Below are 19,406 nucleotides of genomic sequence, written 5' to 3' on the forward strand. Positions count from 1 at the left end.
CTTTCTCAATTCTTCAAGACCTTGTTGAAATATAGGTAAATCTTAGACAAAACATTGATGAGAAAACAAACAAACAAAAAAAGAGTACACACTGTGAGTCCACTCATATGAAGTTCTAGAATCAATGAAACCAACCTATTATGACAGAAGTCCAATCAGGGTTTACCTGGAGTGAAGAAGGGGGCTCTGTCTGCAAAGGGGTATGAGGGACTTTCTGGAGTGATGGGAATGTTCTAATCTTCGTCAAGGTGGGGATGACATGGTGTACACATTTGTCAAAACTCACTGAACTCTGCATTGAAAATAGTGCATTTTGTTGTATTTATTGAATGTAATAAACTTTCATTTTTAAAATTCTATAACAGTGATTAAACACTGACAAGGAAGTCATCTCACAAAAACACAAAATGTGCTTGTGAGAGGACATTCTGCAAGCATTAAAATGAAGCACCACTGTGCAGGTGCCGCGCCCGTGTGAGGGGCAGGCGGGCAGTCCTCGCATCCCTCAGATAGCCCCGGGCTTTCTGTCCTTCCTTCCCCAGCAGGGAAGCCCTTCTTTTTGATTACCTATATTTTCTTAAGTATCTACACCGCAGTAAGAAATAATCAAAATTATTTTTCTAATAAAAGCATTAATTTTTCACTCAACAATATTTACTAAGCACCTACTATTATATATCAGAGTTCATGCTGGATACAAAGATAAAGTCCCTTTGTACAACATTTTTGGGGGAAGACAATGAAATGTGTAAGGTCTTTTTTAAAAATTCTATATAAAAGGGTTAAAATCAATACAATTTCTAGAGGAAACCCTTCAGCTATAGACAAAACCCCAAAGACACAGGCCATGCAAACTCATAGAAATAATGGACACTGGACAGGTCATGCCTCTTGCGGCTGAAACACACAAAACCTTCCCCTGGGCCTTCGGAGTCCCCAGCACCACCATGTATTTCAGAAGCGGATCTTCCCAGGCTGGACTCTCTGCAGAGCTTGCCCCACACTTGGTCACAAGCTGCTAGTTTCTGACAAGTCCCTGGAGGGTAGATCCTGCTACAAATATTCTGAGTTTCTGGTGACAATTCATAAAGTCACTGCTGAATTCTTAGGGCACAAGTGTCTGCAAAAGCCAGAAACATCTAAAGAGAAAATTAGAGGAGGACAGAGCCTGCAGGCAAGAGGGTAATGCTTTGAATAACATGCATTCTATGGCCAATTTGGGGAAGAAGCTTAACAAAGAAGAGTTATGAGCACAGATGGAAGAAAAGCCACTAGATTCTGGTCTAAATGGTTTCCTTTTGGAAATTCAGGAAGATTCCAACTACAAATGACGGTTGACGAACTCTTCATTTTAAGGTTCTGAGAGCCTATTCCCCTCGAAGGAAACTGCTGAAGATAAGCCAGATGCCCTCATAGGTATCTCACTGTTCTATAAAAATAGATCACTTGCTGCACTCAGGACTCACCACTGGGAAAACACAGTGGTACATTCACTCATTCATTCTCTTTATACTCATCTGTTCTGCTTATGGGACTGTGCTAGCTCTAGAAAGGGTGTAAGAAACACAAGTGATCAGTTCATCAAAGGAGAGAGACTTTTTCCTGGCCTTGAGCTTAGAAAAGAATTTGTAGTCAGAGTCCAAATACAAAGGGCACCGGAGAACATAATGAGTGCTCTCCTCAGTCGATGTTGTTTACACAGCGTAGAGCTTTCTCCATCTGCAGCTTTTTATAATTCAGAGCTCTAAGCATCAATATAGGCCTGTAAAGGCTCTTTAGGACACCAGGCAGTGAACACATTGCTTTCTGATGATTTAGATTAACCCACTGCTAACACACTGCTGTATCCCCTCTCAAACATTACCAAGAGGATAGGACAAAGTAATCCCTCTCCTCAAAAACCTTTAAAGCTGATAGCTGTTAAAAGCCAGTATTTTCCCCTCTCCTCCTAGTGCTCACCCCCTCCCCCTTCAGTCCAAACTAAACATCACGGGGTCAAGCCTGCAGCTCTCTGGGCTGGGGTGGGAAGTGGGGACAGTGTCTTCCTGGAAATCCCTTGTATTTGGCTTTTTCTGTTCACTACGGATGATATCTGTGCCCTTTTTAGTACTGTTCACAAGTGCCAGAAAAACATGACCAATGCTTAGCTCCCCACACCCAGGAACAGCAAATGCAAATGTCACACATATGAACGAAAGGTTCCCTGCAAGCAAAGGCTACCACTACCTAAACCACAATCCTGGAATCCCATCAGTTAACAGCAGTGCGGGCCTTTTCCCAAGATGCATTTATTAGCAGACTCTCCAGAGGTTTGAGGGCACCTGGGTGTGCCTAAGAGATGCCACAGGCTTCCTCTGCATACTGCAAGGGGGCACGACCAGGAGGGCGGAGTGCTCGGGACCTATGATAGAAGTCTGTGCTGAACAAACTTTCATCCTCACGTCTCCAGCCTTCCACGGCAGTGCTCGAAAGCTGGCCGGGTGGGTCCAAGTCCTCTCTTGCTGCTTAGAAGTACCTCCCATCTCTGTTAGCCTAGTCTACAAAAATAAATAAAGTTCCCAGGAAATTCTCTCTTATCCATAATGACAGGCTAAAACTCAGATGGCATCCATAACTCAGAGAGCTTTGATAAGCTCAGGGTCACTGACCTGTAGGTCAAGCAAGCACCTTGGGACAGAACATTTCAGGGCAACATGGCCATGTCCAGAAGGCCACAGAAGCACGTCCAGCTTAGGAAGCAGCTGTGTGCCCTGTGAGGGGACAGACCAGCTCACAGCAAAGGCAAGCCCAAGTGACAAGGTCAGCAGGAGGGCAGAGGAGCGGAGCAGTGCCTGCTTGACCCCTTCAAGCACATTTCCTGCTCAGCCACAAACAGCTGAAATTCCAGAAACAAGGGAGACAGTGAGTTCAAAGACCTCGGGTTTAAGGAGGCCAAAAGCCTGGGAACCAAATCTGACGCCAAAGCCCAAACTGGTCAGGAGATAGTAGGCTGGGGTCAAGGACTGAGTGGTGGCCAGCAGGGCTGCCTTCCCCCGGTGGCCACTCACCCCTCCCCCGCCAGTCTGTACACCCACCGTGTCCCCACTTCTCTGCGCTCAGAGCCCAGCCAGCACACGCAGAGGTGCTATGGTTCCCTTGGGCTCTGCATCCCAGAGCCTGGAATTTCAACAGATTCTCTGGTTCCTCGTCACCCTGAGTTTGCAAGGCCACCTGGACACACCCCCGCCCATACCCCTGCCCTGCCCTGCCTCCTACCTCCCCTCCTTCCACCCTGCCCCACTGCCTTTGTCTTCCATGACTAGCCAGCTGGTGGGACAATAATGACGCCTCCCTCCCGGGAACTCTTTTTTTTGAGACAGTGTGTCGCTTTGTTGCCCTGGCTAGAGTGAGTGCCGTGGCGTCAGCCTAGCTCACAGCAACCTCAAACTCCTGGGCTTAAGTGATCCTACTGCCTCAGCCTCCCGAGTAGCTGGGACTACAGGCATGTGCCACCATGCCCAGCTAATTTTTTCTATATATATTTTAGTTGGCCAGATAATTTCTTTCTATTTTTAGTAGAGACGGGGATCTCAATCTTGCTCAGGCTGGTCTCGAACTCCTGACCTCGAGCGATCCACTTGCCTCGGCCTCCCAGAGTGCTAGGATTACAGGTGTGAGCCACCGCGCCCGGCCCCCTCCCAGGAACTCTTTCACTCCCTTAGTTTTCCACCATCATCTCTGGTGAGCTCTGATTTCTGCAATGAACCTACCTTCTCCTCCCATCTAAAGGGAGGCATCTCCACCAGGCCCCATTCTAAGCACACTCTCCTCCTCAGAGAGTTACTAGCAAGGGCCAAATCTAAGTTCCTAACTCAGGCTGGGTTCCAGTCCCTATGTCCAAATATCTCCAATATACATCTTTAAGCATGTCCCAGCACTGCACACTCCACGTGTCTGAAAGCAGACTCAGCGTTTGTCTCTCCCAGTGGGTTCTTTCTCAGTAATCTCTTTTCACCAGGGTTACCACCATTCTTCAGATATCGGGCTCAAAACCTCTTTCTTCTACCCCACAGTGCTCTGACCATCCGGCCCCTTGATACTTCCTTCATGTTCTCTGACTCTCCCTATCATTTTTACTCCTAAAGCATCCCCCTAGTCTGTCCTGCTGCTCCAAAGCTGACCCACATCCCACCCTCCCACATGGCCTCCCTCCAGGCCCTTCCAATTCCAAAGTCCTGGGCACGGCCAACCCAAATAGCCATTCTTACAACACTGCCATGCACCAGGTGCATCACCTGCTTGTGAACTTACATTGGTTCCCCATTGCCTGTTGGCTCAAGTCAGACATCACCAGACCTACTGGACGAACAACAGCTATGGCAATTAAACAGTCTAAATGCTAACTGACATGGAAGAGAATGAAGTTAGCCTATGGTAGGGTGGCATTTCAGATCAATGGGAATAGGAAAAGTGTTTACAAACTAGAATCAGAACAATCAACTATGCATTTAGGGAAAAATGCAATTAGTTTCTACCATATAATGTATATAAAAATAAATTTCAGAAGGATTAAAGATAGAAATCTTTTTTAAAAAAAACCTATGAAAGTACTAGAAAAAAATATAGGTGGATATTTTCATATTCTTAGAGAGGGTATAACCTTCCCAAGAGAGAGATCTAGAATCCAGAAAGAAAAATACTGCTAGATTTTACCAAATGTGAATGTTTAATGCCAGTACAATAAAGATACCATAGGCAAACTTAAAAAACAAGTAAAAGGCTGATGAAAAAAAATTGCAACACATATAACAGATAAAAGATTAGTTTTGAAAATATGCAACAAGTTCCTAAAAACCAGTAAAACAACAATGAAAAAACAAAATAATGGACTAAGAACATAAAGAGGCAATTTCCAGAAAATTAAATACAAATGGTCAATATTTTAAAAGGATACCAAACTACACTAATAATCAGGGAAAGAGACATTAAAATAAAATGAGGGGGGTTTTCTAATGACAAAAATTTAAAGGTCGGTGACAGAATGTAGGGGCAGATGCAACCCAGGGGAGTGTCAATTAGTAAACATTTTTTTTTTTTTATTTTATTTTGAGACAGAGTCTCACTGTGTTGCCCGGGCTAGAGTGCAGTGGCATCAGCCTAGCTCACAGCAACCTCAAACTCCTGGGCTCAAGCCATCCTCCTGCCTCAGCCTCCTGAGTAGCTGGGACTACAGGCATGCGCCACCATGCCCGGCTAATTTTTTCTATATATTTTTAGTTGTCCAGCTAATTTCTTTCTATTTTTAGTAGAGACGGGGTCTTGCTCTTGCTCAGGCTGGTCTCGAACTCCTGACCTCGAGCGATCCTCCTGCCTCAGCCTCCCAAAGTGCTAGGATTACAGGCGTGAGCCACCGCACCCAGCCCAAGTAAACATTTTTAAAGTACAGTTTGCCAGCATGTATCAAAATTCAAATTTTGAGTACCTTTTGACCGAGCAATTCCTCTCCTACCTGTCTCTTCTAAAGAAGCCTGCACTTGTGCACCAAGAGCGGTGCATGGATCTCTGGCACAGTGCGGCCGGGAAGAGCCTGGCATGCTCCAGCAGCTGCTGAGAGTGCCACGTGGTAGAGGAGGATGGAAAGGTAGGAAGGCCTGGAGGACGTGGGAAGGCATGTGCATTTCATTATGGGTGGGAAGGCACCGGAAAGTTCTGAACAAACGAGTACCATGACATTTTTCTCATTTGGAAAAGACAGTTCTGGCTGCTGTGTGGGGACTAGTCTGTCCGGAGGCAGGAGTGAAAGCGGGAAAAGGGGCGGGGTTCTGCAGTGGTTGGGGGCACAGCAACTGTGGCTTAGGTCTCTGGGGTGGCAGAGGGTGTGGAAGGAAATGAACATCTTTGTTAGAGGTTTTGAGGGCACAGGAGGTGGGACTTGCTAGTGGCTTGGAAGTAGGGGAGTGAGGTAAGAAAACAATCTTAATTTTGGCCTCAACAAGTAGGACAATGGGGGGTGCCCCTCACAGGGCCTAGCATGGAACTCTGGGTAGAGCAGGCTGCCCTAAGGTGACTCTCCGGTGAAGGGACGTAATGAGAATCACGACAGTGAGGGATAGGGGTTAGGAGGGACGCATCTCCTATTTATCGGTTTGAGAGTGAAGGATAATAAAACTTCTGTCTTTCTACCTTTCCTTTCTTGCTTTCTGGATTGGACACTATGTTGCCAACTGCCTGTTATTTCTTTGAATGTAAACAGCAGCCCCTGAAATGGAGGGGGACAGCTCGGCTCCTGCCCCGGGAGGAGTGCTCTTGAGCAGGCTCCGCAGACCCGCGCACTCCCCTCCCCCGGCTCCGCTGACCCGGGTGGGCCCTGGGGATCTGGCCTTCGGGCCATGGCGCAGGGTCTGGATTATAATCCTCCACGTAATGGGAAGCCTTGGAGTCAGAATGACGGGTTTCATTTTGAAAGGCTCCTCAGGCTGGTGAGCAGGAGCACACGGTGGGGTCAAGAATGGACGCAGGCTGGGGGGCTGGGAATGTCCTAAAACGAGACAGCGACGATGGCTGCACAACACTGTGAATGTGGGTGTAAAGTGCCCCTGCACTGGACGCTTTAGGATGGTTAAAATGATGAATTGTGTGTTATGTATATTTTACCACAATAAAAAAACAAATAATGGATGTAGGGAGACCAATTTGAGGCTAGTGTATCTCCAGGCAATGATGGTGGCTTTTCCAGAAGCATGCTAGAAATAACAGAGGTGATGGTAATAAAAGCTGTCACACTTGGGATATGTTTTGGAGTCTAAAACAATAGGATTGCAGATGAATTTGAAGTGAAGTAAAAAGTACTTTTTTGGCCTGAGCAACTCACATGGATGATGGTGCCACTTGCAGAGCCTCTCGTGGAACTCTGTGCATGGCGGGTAGTCATGAAAATGTCTAAGAAACGAAGTTGATATGAAGGGCAAACTTGTGGTAGGTGAGAATCACACAAGACAGCAGTACCTAAAACGTACTACCAGCCAAAGGTCCTGCTACTCCTATGCAGGCCTGTAAGCTTCAAGTGTACGGTCCCTCAGGATCCGGGAAAGGGAAAGGTCAGAGCACGCATAAAACAAGGGCTCTCCACTAAAGAGAGAGGGTCGCTATGAGGTGATGCTCACACATTTGTCTTCACGACCACCAACAAGGAGGCACAACTTGACTGAATGCTGCCTCACTCACACCCCCTGAATTGACTCCTTCCACGTGTCTGAGTCAAGCTGACTCCTACAGAAAGCATCAAATGGGTGTATCCCCCAAATGAGCCCACCCACCTCCCTCTGCTCAGGGGTCTCTGGCCAGCTGGTGGCCCCCACCAGATTTAAATAACCTTCCCTGATGTGAGGACCATAATCTATTAACTCACAGCTCAAGTATCTGGGGCACGAGAAGTCTCACATCAAAGGAGTGCCAAAATCATGGTAAGCAAGAAAATGAACACCAAAAAGAGAACAGAAATGCCCAGGCAGCCGACACCCACCTCGGTGAAGAAGCCTGCTATCCCAGCCTGGCAGGAGCCATGTTCCTCTCCGTACTTCTTCTTATACTCTGGAGGGGAAGGAAGGAAAGAGAAGCAAACCACAGCCGCATCAGTGTGTGCCAGTCGTGTGTGGAGCCAGCAGAGCAAGCCGGCCACTTCCCCCGAGTGCCACTGCGGGCTGGGCCCAGGGACGCCGTCCAGACGGGGGCGAGGAAGGAAAGTCTCAGGAATCCACCCAACCTCAAAAATCCCGGCTCCGGTGCCACCGGGTAGCGAGGCTGCCAAGTGCCCCAGCAGACTCCTTCCACTCACGTGGGGAAAGAAGGGCGGCAGCCACTGTCATTACGTGGGAGGCTGGCGACAATTATTTCATTTACTGCAGAAAGGACGGAGATCGCTAGTAGGCACAAGGAGCTGAGAACATGACCCAGAAATGGAATGATGTGGCCCTCCCGGTGTGGAGTTCCCTGGAAGAAGACCAGCTCTCCCCAAAAGACACTCAGTACAGCTGGAGGCAATATGCTTTCTACTAGCCAGCCAGAAACAAGCCGTCTACCCGAGGGCTGCAGGAAGAGGACTTGCCACAGCAGGCGGTTACACTATTGCTGATGATACCCAGTTACACTCTGCACTCACACCTCTGTCTTCCTGGTGTGGAAGGAAAAGGGGACGTTCTCTCCAAGTCAAAAGAAAACTAATGGATGAGCTCTTCTCCCTCAGTTTCCAACACTCCTACCCGATAAATGAGGGCATTCTGTTCCTGCAGTCTTAAGTTATCAAGGAAGAAAGGGAGAAAACTCTTGACTGTTTAGCATGTTCCAAACACTGCATCAGCTGCCTCCACTCACACCATTTCACTGATCCCTCATCTCCAGGAACCTATATCCCCATTTGTTAACAAGTAAGAATACTGAGGCTCAGAGAGGTTAAGTGAATTATCCAAGGTCACACAGCTAGTAGATAGCAAAGCTAGGATTCTACTGAAGCTTGGACTTGGAAACACTTTCTTTCACCTCTGTGGCCTATCAAAGGTTTTACAAAGTGAGTGATTACACAAAACCCAGGGAAGTGACAGGCTGTTTGAAATTATTCAATGGGTAAAGACAAGGAGGTGGAGTGAGAATCAGAGTGACTCAGATTAATCAAATGTGAAACTGACATTGCTGGCCACGGTCTTACAGGCCGCCCTAGGCACCCTCAGGCCAGGGCCACCCAGTGAATAACCCAGTGACCCCTGTCCCACTCCCTGGGCTCTTGGCAAGTCTCTGGTACCATTAAAAGCAATATAATTATTTTTGAAACAGAAAATAAATAACACAAAGGAACAATGAAACTGTGATTGCAACACAGTCCCACATCCTGCAGCTCAGAGTGTCTACACCAGGAGAAGGGGAAAAGGGCCCTGGGGAAATATACAGAGTAATTCAGTTTCTAACAACACTCACCACAGAGCCTAGTAACATTTTCCAGTAAGTGGCCATTAAGCGACTGCTGAATTACAACAGAATGTCAATTGAGCTACTCCTCTTCCATGCAGGGTGAAATCAGTTCCTCCTGCCTTGTCCTGTTACTATAAGGAGAACCCTCAGGCCTGCTAGAAAGCAATTCAGTGACAAATGGAACTTGCTTGTTCCGGGCAAAATCTTGCACCAGGGCTGGGAGTCAGGCTTGTGCAAAGTAATAAATCCTGCATCGTAGCACGATGGCAAGAAGGATCCAAATGTCCCAACCTAAACAGTTACATATTAAATCTGAAAAGTCTGGCAAAAGCATATCCACCACACTGACTGTAGGGGCTAAACACCCCATTGTAACGCTTGAAAAATGAAACATACAAAGGACGTTCAAACCCCCAAGAGCTGAATGAAACTCCAGTGCAGGACACACCAATTCAACTTCAGAAATTTATGACATGAATAGGAATTATGTGGGAATCTTTCATCTTTTAAAGCAGTCTCAAAGTCTCTTGGTGACAAGTATGCAAAAAAAAACAAACAAAAAACAGTAGACGTGTGAACTTCAGTGCCTTTCTCAACCTCCTTCCCAAACCCTGCTGGCATGCTCTGTGCTGGGAACAGGACCCAGGGTTTCTGCGGTGGCCACAGCCTTTTTGGGAGTTGGGAGCACCCTGCTCTTGGCCAAGGCTGAAGGACAGCAAGGGAAGTCCCCCTGCCTCAGCCAGCCCCCACTCCCAAAGCTGGGACTGCCCCGTCAGGGGTCAGAGGGCCTGGGACACACATGGATGCAGGCACCTCCATTGGCTTTGATGTTTCTGAAACCCCAGGGTCTAACCTGCTTCTCTAACTTGCTCTAGGGCAAGGAATCAAACAACGTGGGGCCCCTGACTGGGACCCAGAAGCCACAACTCCTGGTTAGAAAGCAGGCCATTCCAGCCTCCCAGAAACTTCTGTGACTCTGTCTTTAACACCCTCAATGTGGAATGGGATCCAGTCCTAATCCTCCCGCCTCCTGCCCCATCCCCACCACACACTTTTCAGGGCCCAGCTGTGGGCCTGGCAACTCTAACCTAGGAGGGCTCAGCTGGTGTTACTGGGTTGGACAGTCTCGCATTCCAAGCCTTCCACAGCCTTCCGGACCAGCCCCGTCAGCTTCTCTGTCCAGGCGGCCTTGCAGGAAAAGGTAAATGATACTCTCTTCTCATCACAAAGTAGGTGTGTTCCTCACAAAGCTGACACAACACAAAGATGAGTTCATTCATCTCAGTGTCCCCAACACCAGCCCGTGCCATATACCTGTATGTGCTCAGTGCGTCACGGGCTGTGTGCGGGCACGCAGCTCCACGCACAGACCCGAGGACCAGGCACACTCCAACTGCTGCGAAGTCCCTCAACTCCCCAGCCTGCTCCCCCACGGACTTTTATCCCCGCCGACCCTCCAGCCCTGCCCTTTTCTTTTCCGACCCATCAGACTCCCTGAACTCTGTCCCAGCCCTGCTTGAGGAGGAGTCATGTTCTGGGGTACCCAGAATCCTGGGTTCTAGACCCGGTGCCACCACTAACCCCAGAGGCCAAAGGATGATGGTGGGTACGGTGGGAGTGGGGCAAGGACCCACAGGATGGATTTTTCTGGGCTTACCAAACCTAAGTGTGGCTGATTCTACCTTGGGCAATTCCATCTCCTCTTGGGCCTCAGGAGGAGCTGGACAGAACATTCAGAGGCAGTTCTGCAATCCCTGCTCACCCCCTGGAGTGACCTTCACTGCCTGTCCTCGAAGACCTGAAAGGAATCACTCGGCCACAGGTAGGATGACCCACCCCGAGACCCAGGCCCACGAGGCTGCAGCAGCATGAAGTCACTGTGCCTGCGTTCAGGTCCTGCCCTCCTTAGGCACAGTGCTGTTCTTCTAACAGCGAAATCCCTCTGAAGAACTGATGGGGCAGTTTTCCCAGAAACACTTCGGTGCGATTGCTGATCAGCCACACCTTGAGATGCGGGGTCACATGAAAGTCACCGCAGCCAGCCGAGACCCAGGTTGTGTGCTCAGCCAGCCTACTCCTGTTTGGCAAAAAAAAAAAAAAAAAAACACATCCTGCTGGCCTAATGGATATTCGCTAATCCTGACTGAGAAAGGATCTAAGACAGCACTGTGGGAAGTGAATCAGGTGACACAGCAGGTGAACCGCCACCTCAGGGTACTGCTGTGATGTGGCCTGGGCTCAGGGCCTTCCCAAGAGTCGCTGCCAGACACAGCAGACCCCGGGCCACAGGCACGCGTCCATTGTTTCCACTCTGTTGAGTGCTATTTCTGTGAGCTAGGGACACCACTGTTACTTTAACCTGATTCCTTCTTCAAAATATTAATAATAATATAAAGAAGGCAGGTTGAGGTTCCTCCGTAATCTACCTTCCAAATGTCTGTACACAGGCATTTCTTCCCCGAAATGTACATACATAGGGTTATGCTAACATACTCATATCTAAAAACCTGGATTAAAAAAAACAAATGTGATTTCGTTTGCCCAGACCTGAGACGCCAGCACAGCCTGTACCACAGAGCTATGGGAAGGGAGGAGGGTGGAGACAGAGACCAGGGGCTGCCCCCCACACACAGCATCCCCAAGATGTCTGGTTGCACCCTCTCCCTCCATTGACAAATCCAGGAAGTGCAGGGTGGAGGGACCCTGGAAGGGGCGGGGTGACCTCTAGTCCCCTGCGTTCCCATGAAGAACTTTTCCTGCACAAACACAAAGGCTGTGGGGCCAGTAGCTGGCTGCTCCCGCACATCCACGCAGTCTCCAAACGCCCCCAAGGATGTGGCCTGGCAGAGAGGACTGCAATATGCTAGTTCCTTCTCTGCTAGGAAACAAAACATTTGTCCACCTCAAAGAAGCAAGGGACAAGCAGGCTTTGTCTGACAGCAGCTCACAGACACTGCAACAAACCTAACTCTTAAATTTGGGGAAGCTGAACCTGGGATCCGAAAGATGGGACTGCACAAGGGGACCTAGAAATCACTTGGAGGAGCTGGGACCAGGTTGGAGCCCTCGCTCTGCCATGGCTGGGTTTGAGTTCCTTGGCCTGCTTTACGTACAAGTAATTTATTAAGTTGTATGGCTCCTCCATTCTAAAAATGGTAGTATTTTCCTTGGGTTAGCTGCTGGGTTTATTAAACCCTGTCTAAACAGAAAGCAATTCAGAGAGGGAAAAAATACTGGTTTCCAAATGTTCACAACCCACAACTCAATGCATGGAGCCTACGCTAATGAACTTTAATGCATTCAAGAAACCCACTGATTGGGTGGGGTCACTTCCTGCACTCTTCCCAAAACACTGGGATAAGACAATCCCATGGAAAGATCAAAATTTATATACAGTATAACATATTCTTCCTAACAATCTCTCTTCCTAGTACCCATTGGAAAAAGTTTCATCTTTCAAAGCTAGTCTTTTTAACACATCAATTTTAAAATTATTTTTTATAGTTCCTTAGCTTAGCTATGAAATAAAATCACAGATAAAAAAACAAGCTTCCCAGTCATTAATCATTTATGAATTTCACCAAGGAATGGCAAATCTAAACTGATAATTATCCAACAATTTAGGGAACAATACATTTGGGCAGACACATAAAAAGGTTATTTAAACACACAAAAATGAAAAGAGAACAAAATTACCCTCAGTTATGAGAGACCACTGCCTAAATGGGAAAAGAAAAAGTAAATGAACTAAATAGCTAGGTTGGGAGGAAGGGAGAACATTTTATTAAAATAATTCATGGTTAAGTTATGGTGAGCATTAAAAGCAAATTACATAAAGCCAGAAAATCAGAATTAAGTGAGAGAAAGGTTTTAAAAGGAGAAAAGACCTTTAGAGAATGCCTAAAATTTTAATCCTATCCATTCATTTTATAGATGCTCAGGCAGCAAGTGGTTTATTTAAAGCCACACAGCTCATTGGCCTCAGCGTCAGGACTGAAGAGCAGGGCTCCAGACTTCCAGTCCCTCTGCCACGCCATCGTGCTCCAGAAAGCACATTTCCCATGATAAAATTCTTATCCTTCAAAAAAAAGTGTTTAACACAATCGGATAAACAAAATGTGGTATATACATACACTGAAATATTATTCAGCTTTAAAAAGAAAGGAAATTCGGACACATGATACAATTTGGATATATGTTATGCTAAGTGAAATAAACCAGTCACAAAAGGACACACACTGTATGATCCCACTTATATGAAGCACTTAAAGTAGTCAAATTCACAGACAGAGAGTAGAATGGTGGTTGCCACAGGCCGGGGGAAGGCAGGGAAGGGGGAGTTACTGCTTAATGGGTGCAGAGTTTCAGTTTGGGAAGATAAAGTTCTGGAGGTGGGTGGTGGTGATGGTTGCACAACAATGTGAATGTACTTAATGCCACAAACTCTACACTTAAAAGTTGTTAAAATGGTAAACTTACAGTATGTATTTTTTTAAAATAAAAAAATCACCAAAAACAAAGTTTATCTTTAAATAATTCCTTCCACCCAGAACCTAGCAACCCATTTTGCCGACTCCCTACTGCAGAAGCAAACAACCCTACAGGCACATAACGCACGTACCTGCAACTTAACGCACATTGTGTCACGTTTCATCCCTCCAGAAAAAGTGACCTTGAACATGGCAACAGTCACATTTCAGTTAGAACCCCAGCTCAGAACTAAGCAGAACTCAATTTTGTGACTGAAGCTAAAAGACTCATGAAGTAACTAACTGGTGCTAACACACAGACAGCCAAACTGCTGTTCAGATACGAAAACCAAATGTTCTGTGTAAGGAAAGACTTGGGACATAGAGCAGATCCACCTCCTGGCTACATTTTATCCAGCTAACGGGCCACGTCTGCCTCTGTACCTGCTGGGACTTGTCTATAGTTGTGTCTACAGTTGCAAGACTGCAATAGAACTTCAAAAGTCTATAGTGTGGTATCCTAAAAATCTGTAAAACTAAAATCATGACATTGAAAAAAGCAGGTGGGCCACAGCACCCTAGCAATCACAAAGAAAACCAACATCCCGACAGAACAAGTAGCCACAAAGAAACGTACTACAAACTTCAAAGCCAGAAATCCCTCTTCTGCCTAACAAGCCTGTGACCTTCATCAACCTCCCTGAGCCACAGTTTTCTCATCTGTGTAACAAAGATAAGAATACTTACCCCAGAATGATGTGATTACTCAGTAAGATCATAAATAAATGTTAAGCGCTCAGCACAAACCCTGGCACCCAGTAGGTGCTCAATAAATGAATGTTAGGTGACTCTGTTAGTTTCTCTGAGAGGAACAAAACCCAAGTCACTCATCACACAGATATGCAATTTTAGAAGGAGACTCATAAAATCTGGACATCTGTAAGGAAAATATTAGAAGATGCACCTTAAATATTCAGTAATTCCATGCAATGCATGGAAACATGTTTGAAGTATAGAATATATTCTTGCCCAAGATAAAAATTCTTGGCTCCAGGGGAAAGTATGACGGGGCTCAGGCCCCAGAGAGCCACTCCCAGAGACCTCTGACCTCCTCCTCTTTTCAGCCGCCCGGGCTACCCTCCCTTTCTCCCCATCAGGATCCCTCCCCATTTTAACCGGCTATAATGCACAACTGCATCCTCTTTTGTTAAATGTGCTGTATTTACTTAAATGAGATAATGTTTATGAAAGCTCTGTGGAAACCATAAAATTTTATGTAAATGTAGAGGTCTTTATTTAATAAAAATTTATGAGGCTTGTTCTTGAATTTTTAAGTGGATCAACATAGCCTTTTATGGTTCTCTCCAAAACAAAACAAAAACACAACAAAACCCCAATTGCTATTCATTTGTAAATGGTCTTGATTGATTTTTATCCCCTGTGGAGCCGCAGTCTTCAACCTGAGACAGGGAAAAAAAAATCTTCACATCTGAATGGGCGATCTATTTCCTTGCCTAGAAGTAATCACTGTTCTGAGAAATTCAAAAACACATTAGGAATAAAAGCCCAGTCATTCCCTAATAAAGAGAGTGGTACAGAAATCTTTGGATTCAATGGGGCATTTTAGAGCACAGTAAAATTTGATAAATTCAGACCCCAAGAATTCCAAATGTAAGAACATTTATACATGGCATGCGTTAAACTTTAGATCATCTACAAAAAGGGGGAAGGAGAGCTTACCAAGCAAATAAATTGTAAAAATACAATCTTCAATGGTATTCATGAAATTATAATCTTGTCAAGGGCTCTTAAAATCATTTTAGTAATAATCAGCTTTCTACCCTCCATCGTCTCTTCACTAAAGCAGACTCTGTTAGACACCTTCTGAGAATATTTAACAATGTTACTATATTACTTGAAAATTAATTAGAAACTTCACATTTTCTAATCGAAAGGTATGAACATTCACTCTGAGCTGGGTATTATGTTAAGCACTTTATATACCTCAAATAGCTCTTAAGTAGGTACTAATCTCCCCATTTTACAGGTGAGGACACCACGTCAGAAAGTAGGAGCACATCGGTTCGATCATAGGAGTGAGTAGTAAAGCCAGATTCTGAAAATTTAGGTCTAATATACAATGGCATCATAATTGCCTCTTACATTTCTTTATCAGCTTTTTATCTAGAACACTTTTTGTTAATTTGTCATGCTGCTCCCAAATTATTCCATACTTATAAGGTCTTTCTGTCACAATAAAAAGATGATTTGTTTACAGCCTCACTTCTGCTAAGCTTCAGCTTCTTGCCTCGGTGGGCTCAAGGACAAAGGATGAAAGAAATCTCTGTACTTGATTTTATCACATGCACTGGCTCAACTTTTGGGAGTCCTAAAATATCACGGCTTGTTTAATAGTAACTAAGGTTTTATAGTGCTTGCACTTTAATTTACAAATAGTTTTCCCCATAGGTCATCCCACCAAAGCGCTCATTTTCTCACACAGTCTGATAAAACCACCCAACATGTGGCAGCAATGATGCTGTTCTTGTAACAGACAAACACAAACCAAACTGTTTGAAGGATATGCTCCATGAGTTTATTTTCTGTCCGAAATTCATTTTTATTTCTCATTCCCTCTGTACTTCCTGGTTCCAGCAGGATATGCTGGTAGCCTTTCCCACCCAACCAGAAACAGGAAGCACCTGAGAAGCCATGAGAAAAATGTCCTTGTGCCAAACCAAAGACCAATTTTTTAAAAAAATGCAAAAGCTGGAGACCTTTTGGAAAGATGCCCACACATTTAGAGGGTTTCCTCAACCAAATGAGCCTTCCAACATTCTGAAGAGAGAACAGCTGGCCCTCACGGAGACCCACGAGGAGGCCACAATTACAGAACAATGGGTGGTCTTTCTGAGCACTTTCACCTGACTTTTCCCATGAGCTCCTCACAATAACCCAAAGAGGTAAATGCTGTGGCATTACATCATATGTCCACTCCCACTGAGGGGCCCAGCGACAGGCCTGAGGCCACAAAGGCGGGAGTGTGGAAAAGCGAGCTCCAACCCACAGCCCCACCACGGTTGTTCCACTGTTGCGGAGGAAGAGCATGCAGAGGCAGCAGTTCCCCCTCCCCGGCCCTGTGCCCGCTGCTGGGACCAACAGTGGGTTTCCACCATCCCTTCTTCTCAAGGCCTCAACAGGCGGCAGACTTCGAGCAGGGTTTCAGTTTTTCCAGCTGTGAAAGGAAATAATCCTGCCTAATGCCACCTTGCACTTGGATGCATGCAGCTCGAGCCCTTGGGGAGAGGGACTCAGAAGTCATGCAGGGAACTTTCTCCCCACACAGCCCTCCCAATTTCAACATACCATGTTCCCCATCTGTTTCCCTTGTAGATGGGGAGCTTCTTCATAGCTGGGACTGTGTCATTTGGGTTTTGTCTACCTGGTGCCTAACAAGTACTTGATAAGATTAAGTAGACTCTATGCCCAGTGCACAAGTCAGTCACCCTATAGTGTACATTGTTGTGTCACATGGTATACTAGCATAAATATGCTTAGCATCTAGTATATTAGCACACAGATGCCAGACACTGTTCTAAGAACTGAGAAGCAGTAACTCACTCAATCCTCTTCACAGCCCCTTGAGGTAGGTTAGGCACAGAGAAGTTAAATAACTCATCAGAGGTGACACTGTTAATAGGTGGAAGTGGCAGAACCAGGACGTGAAATCTGGCAGTCTGGGTCCAGAGTCTGTGCTCTTGCGACCATGCTACTTTGCATCTCTGTTGTGTGGCATGTGAAGAACAGATAGGAAAGGAAAACTCGGGCTTAGGCAAGCCATACCACCTCTCTGGACCTCAGTAAAGACAGGAGGCTGGTCTAGGTGACATATGAAAGGTCCTGTCAAACTCTAACATCCTTCCACTGTGCTTCACCATAACGTGATCCCCCACCTGGGACAGAGGGCTTGCATCCCTGAGTTCTTACACATTAAGAGAAAATAATGGTTGTTGTAAGAGCCCATGTACATTGCGTTTAGTCTGCAAAGCACCAAGGTAGAGATCCCTTAAGCCATTAGAGCACAGGCAAGAGCTCTCTACCTGTGGCCTGTATTCCCACCCACCCAGTCTTCTAGAGAAACCTGAGCATCGGACACTCCTCTCCTCTTACAGGGCCAAGAACTACAGAAACTTTCAGCTTTGTTCTCCACTTTTCTAAGGGGCTGCCCTTATACCCCAATACTCCCCATACCAGCCCTACCCCACCCCTTACTCTGCCCTGGGCCAATGAATGAGTTAGGATATGGATATGTGTATGCCCACAGAGAAGATGGATTGGCCAGGAGTATCATCATTTTGCTAATTTCTTCACTGGCTCCATTTGGCCGTCATTGAGTCAAGGAACAACAAAGCAAAGAATGATCTCGGAGGCCTGAGCCCATCCCACAACTACCGTTGGGGGAGGAATCTGGGTTCCTGAGATGGCCCTGTATCAGCCAGCCATTGCTGCATAACAACCATGAAATCTCCACAGCAAACAATAATGAGCATTTATCTATTGCTCATACACCTCAGACTGGCGAGGTTTTGCTGATCTAATTGGGCTCTGGCTGCAGGTTCAGTTCAGGTTTGTCCGCATGTCTCTTCTCCGGGACTGATGAGCTACGTGGGTCATGCTGCATGGTCAGGAGCTGCCAGAAGGGTGGCGGGAACACAGGATCCCCGGTGAGGCCCAGGCTGGAGCTCACACACTCCCAGGTGAATGAGGAGCACGTGGAGCAGACTTGAACAGAAGCTGCCACCCAGCCTGCTACTGCTCCCTCAGCTCTCATGGGCTTGCATGTGCCGTGCCTGCCAAGCATCACATCAGAGCTGCCTGCAGAGAGGCAGGGGAAGACAGTCAGGGCCTGGTTTGAGAGCCCTGGCATCCAAAATGGTCACATTCCCCTCACCTCTGATGATATCTCTAGGATAGTTCAGTCACCCTTTCTTGTTTTGTGAGGTTCGTTGACTGCCTTATTTAACTCTCATTTAAATTAGAAACTCCAAAGCACAAACTAACAGAAACTACCATTAACTACTGGGACACAAAATAGTTTGCTGAGTCAGACAGATGTCAAATTAAAAACCCAGCTCTTCCAGTTATTGTTTGAGTGACTCTGGACAATTTGCTTCCACTCTGAGACTCAGGTCCCTCCTCTGGAACAGGAGACTGGCAACACAGAAGCCTTTGGGTGCCCCACCCCTCTGCTCTCAACCCCTACCACTTCCGTGATGTGGCCAGCACAGAATACCTGGAGTTGTCCTGCAAGAGGGGCGAGAGCTGGGGTCTTTTTTTTTGTAGAGACAGGGTCTCTGTGATCTCTCTGTATGGAGGTTTCCCAGCCGACACACACGGCAGGACAGGATGCAGGCAGGTAAGGACCTTAGCCCAAACGGCACAGTGGCTCATGCCTATCATCCCAGCATTTTGAGTGGCCAAGAGGACTGCTTGAGTCCAGGAGTTTGAGACCAGCCTGGGCAACAAATGAGACTCTGTCTGTACCAAAAAAAAAAAAAAAAAAAAGCTGGGCATGGTGATGTTCCCCTAGAGTCCCAACTACTCAGGAGGCTGATGCAGGAAGATCACTTGACCCCAGGAGTTCGAGGTTGCAATGAGTTATGATCGTGCCACTGCACTCCAGCCTGGGCAGCAGAGCAAGACCTTGTCTTTATTTAAAAAAAAAAAAAAAGCCCCTTGACCCTCAGGGAGGACAGATCCAGGTGTGCATTCTGCACTGGGTAGCACAACCTTCCTGGGCCGCCTTCCCTCACCTTTCTTACTTCCCCACTGCCCCACTGGTGTCATCTAGAATAACCTCCAAAATATACTACTTGCAATCAAACCCAAGTGGAAAAAAACTATTTTTCAAGAGTTTTGTGAAGATTAATTGAGACAATGTGAAAAGTGCCCAGACCAACACCAGCCTACTGATGATCCCTCAACTGCTTAATAAAA

The 19,406-nt window shown here is 46.5% G+C and overlaps 1 protein-coding gene across 4 annotated transcripts in view; it reads right to left on the bottom strand.

Annotated features, from left to right (window-relative positions):
• Positions 1 to 19,406, bottom strand: part of ITGA9 (integrin subunit alpha 9) — a 328,677-nt gene that overhangs the window by 281,020 nt on the left and 28,251 nt on the right. For all 4 annotated transcript variants that reach the window (XM_045536738.1, XM_045536741.1, XM_045536745.1 and 1 more), the window contains one exon: positions 7,502 to 7,569. In XM_045536738.1, the coding sequence (XP_045392694.1) occupies positions 7,502 to 7,569 (68 nt within the window). The remainder of the gene's footprint in view (positions 1 to 7,501; positions 7,570 to 19,406) is intronic.

The sequence above is a fragment of the Lemur catta genome, chromosome 1 (genome assembly GCF_020740605.2).
Source record: "Lemur catta isolate mLemCat1 chromosome 1, mLemCat1.pri, whole genome shotgun sequence".
Classification (NCBI taxonomy): Eukaryota; Metazoa; Chordata; class Mammalia; order Primates; family Lemuridae; genus Lemur; species Lemur catta.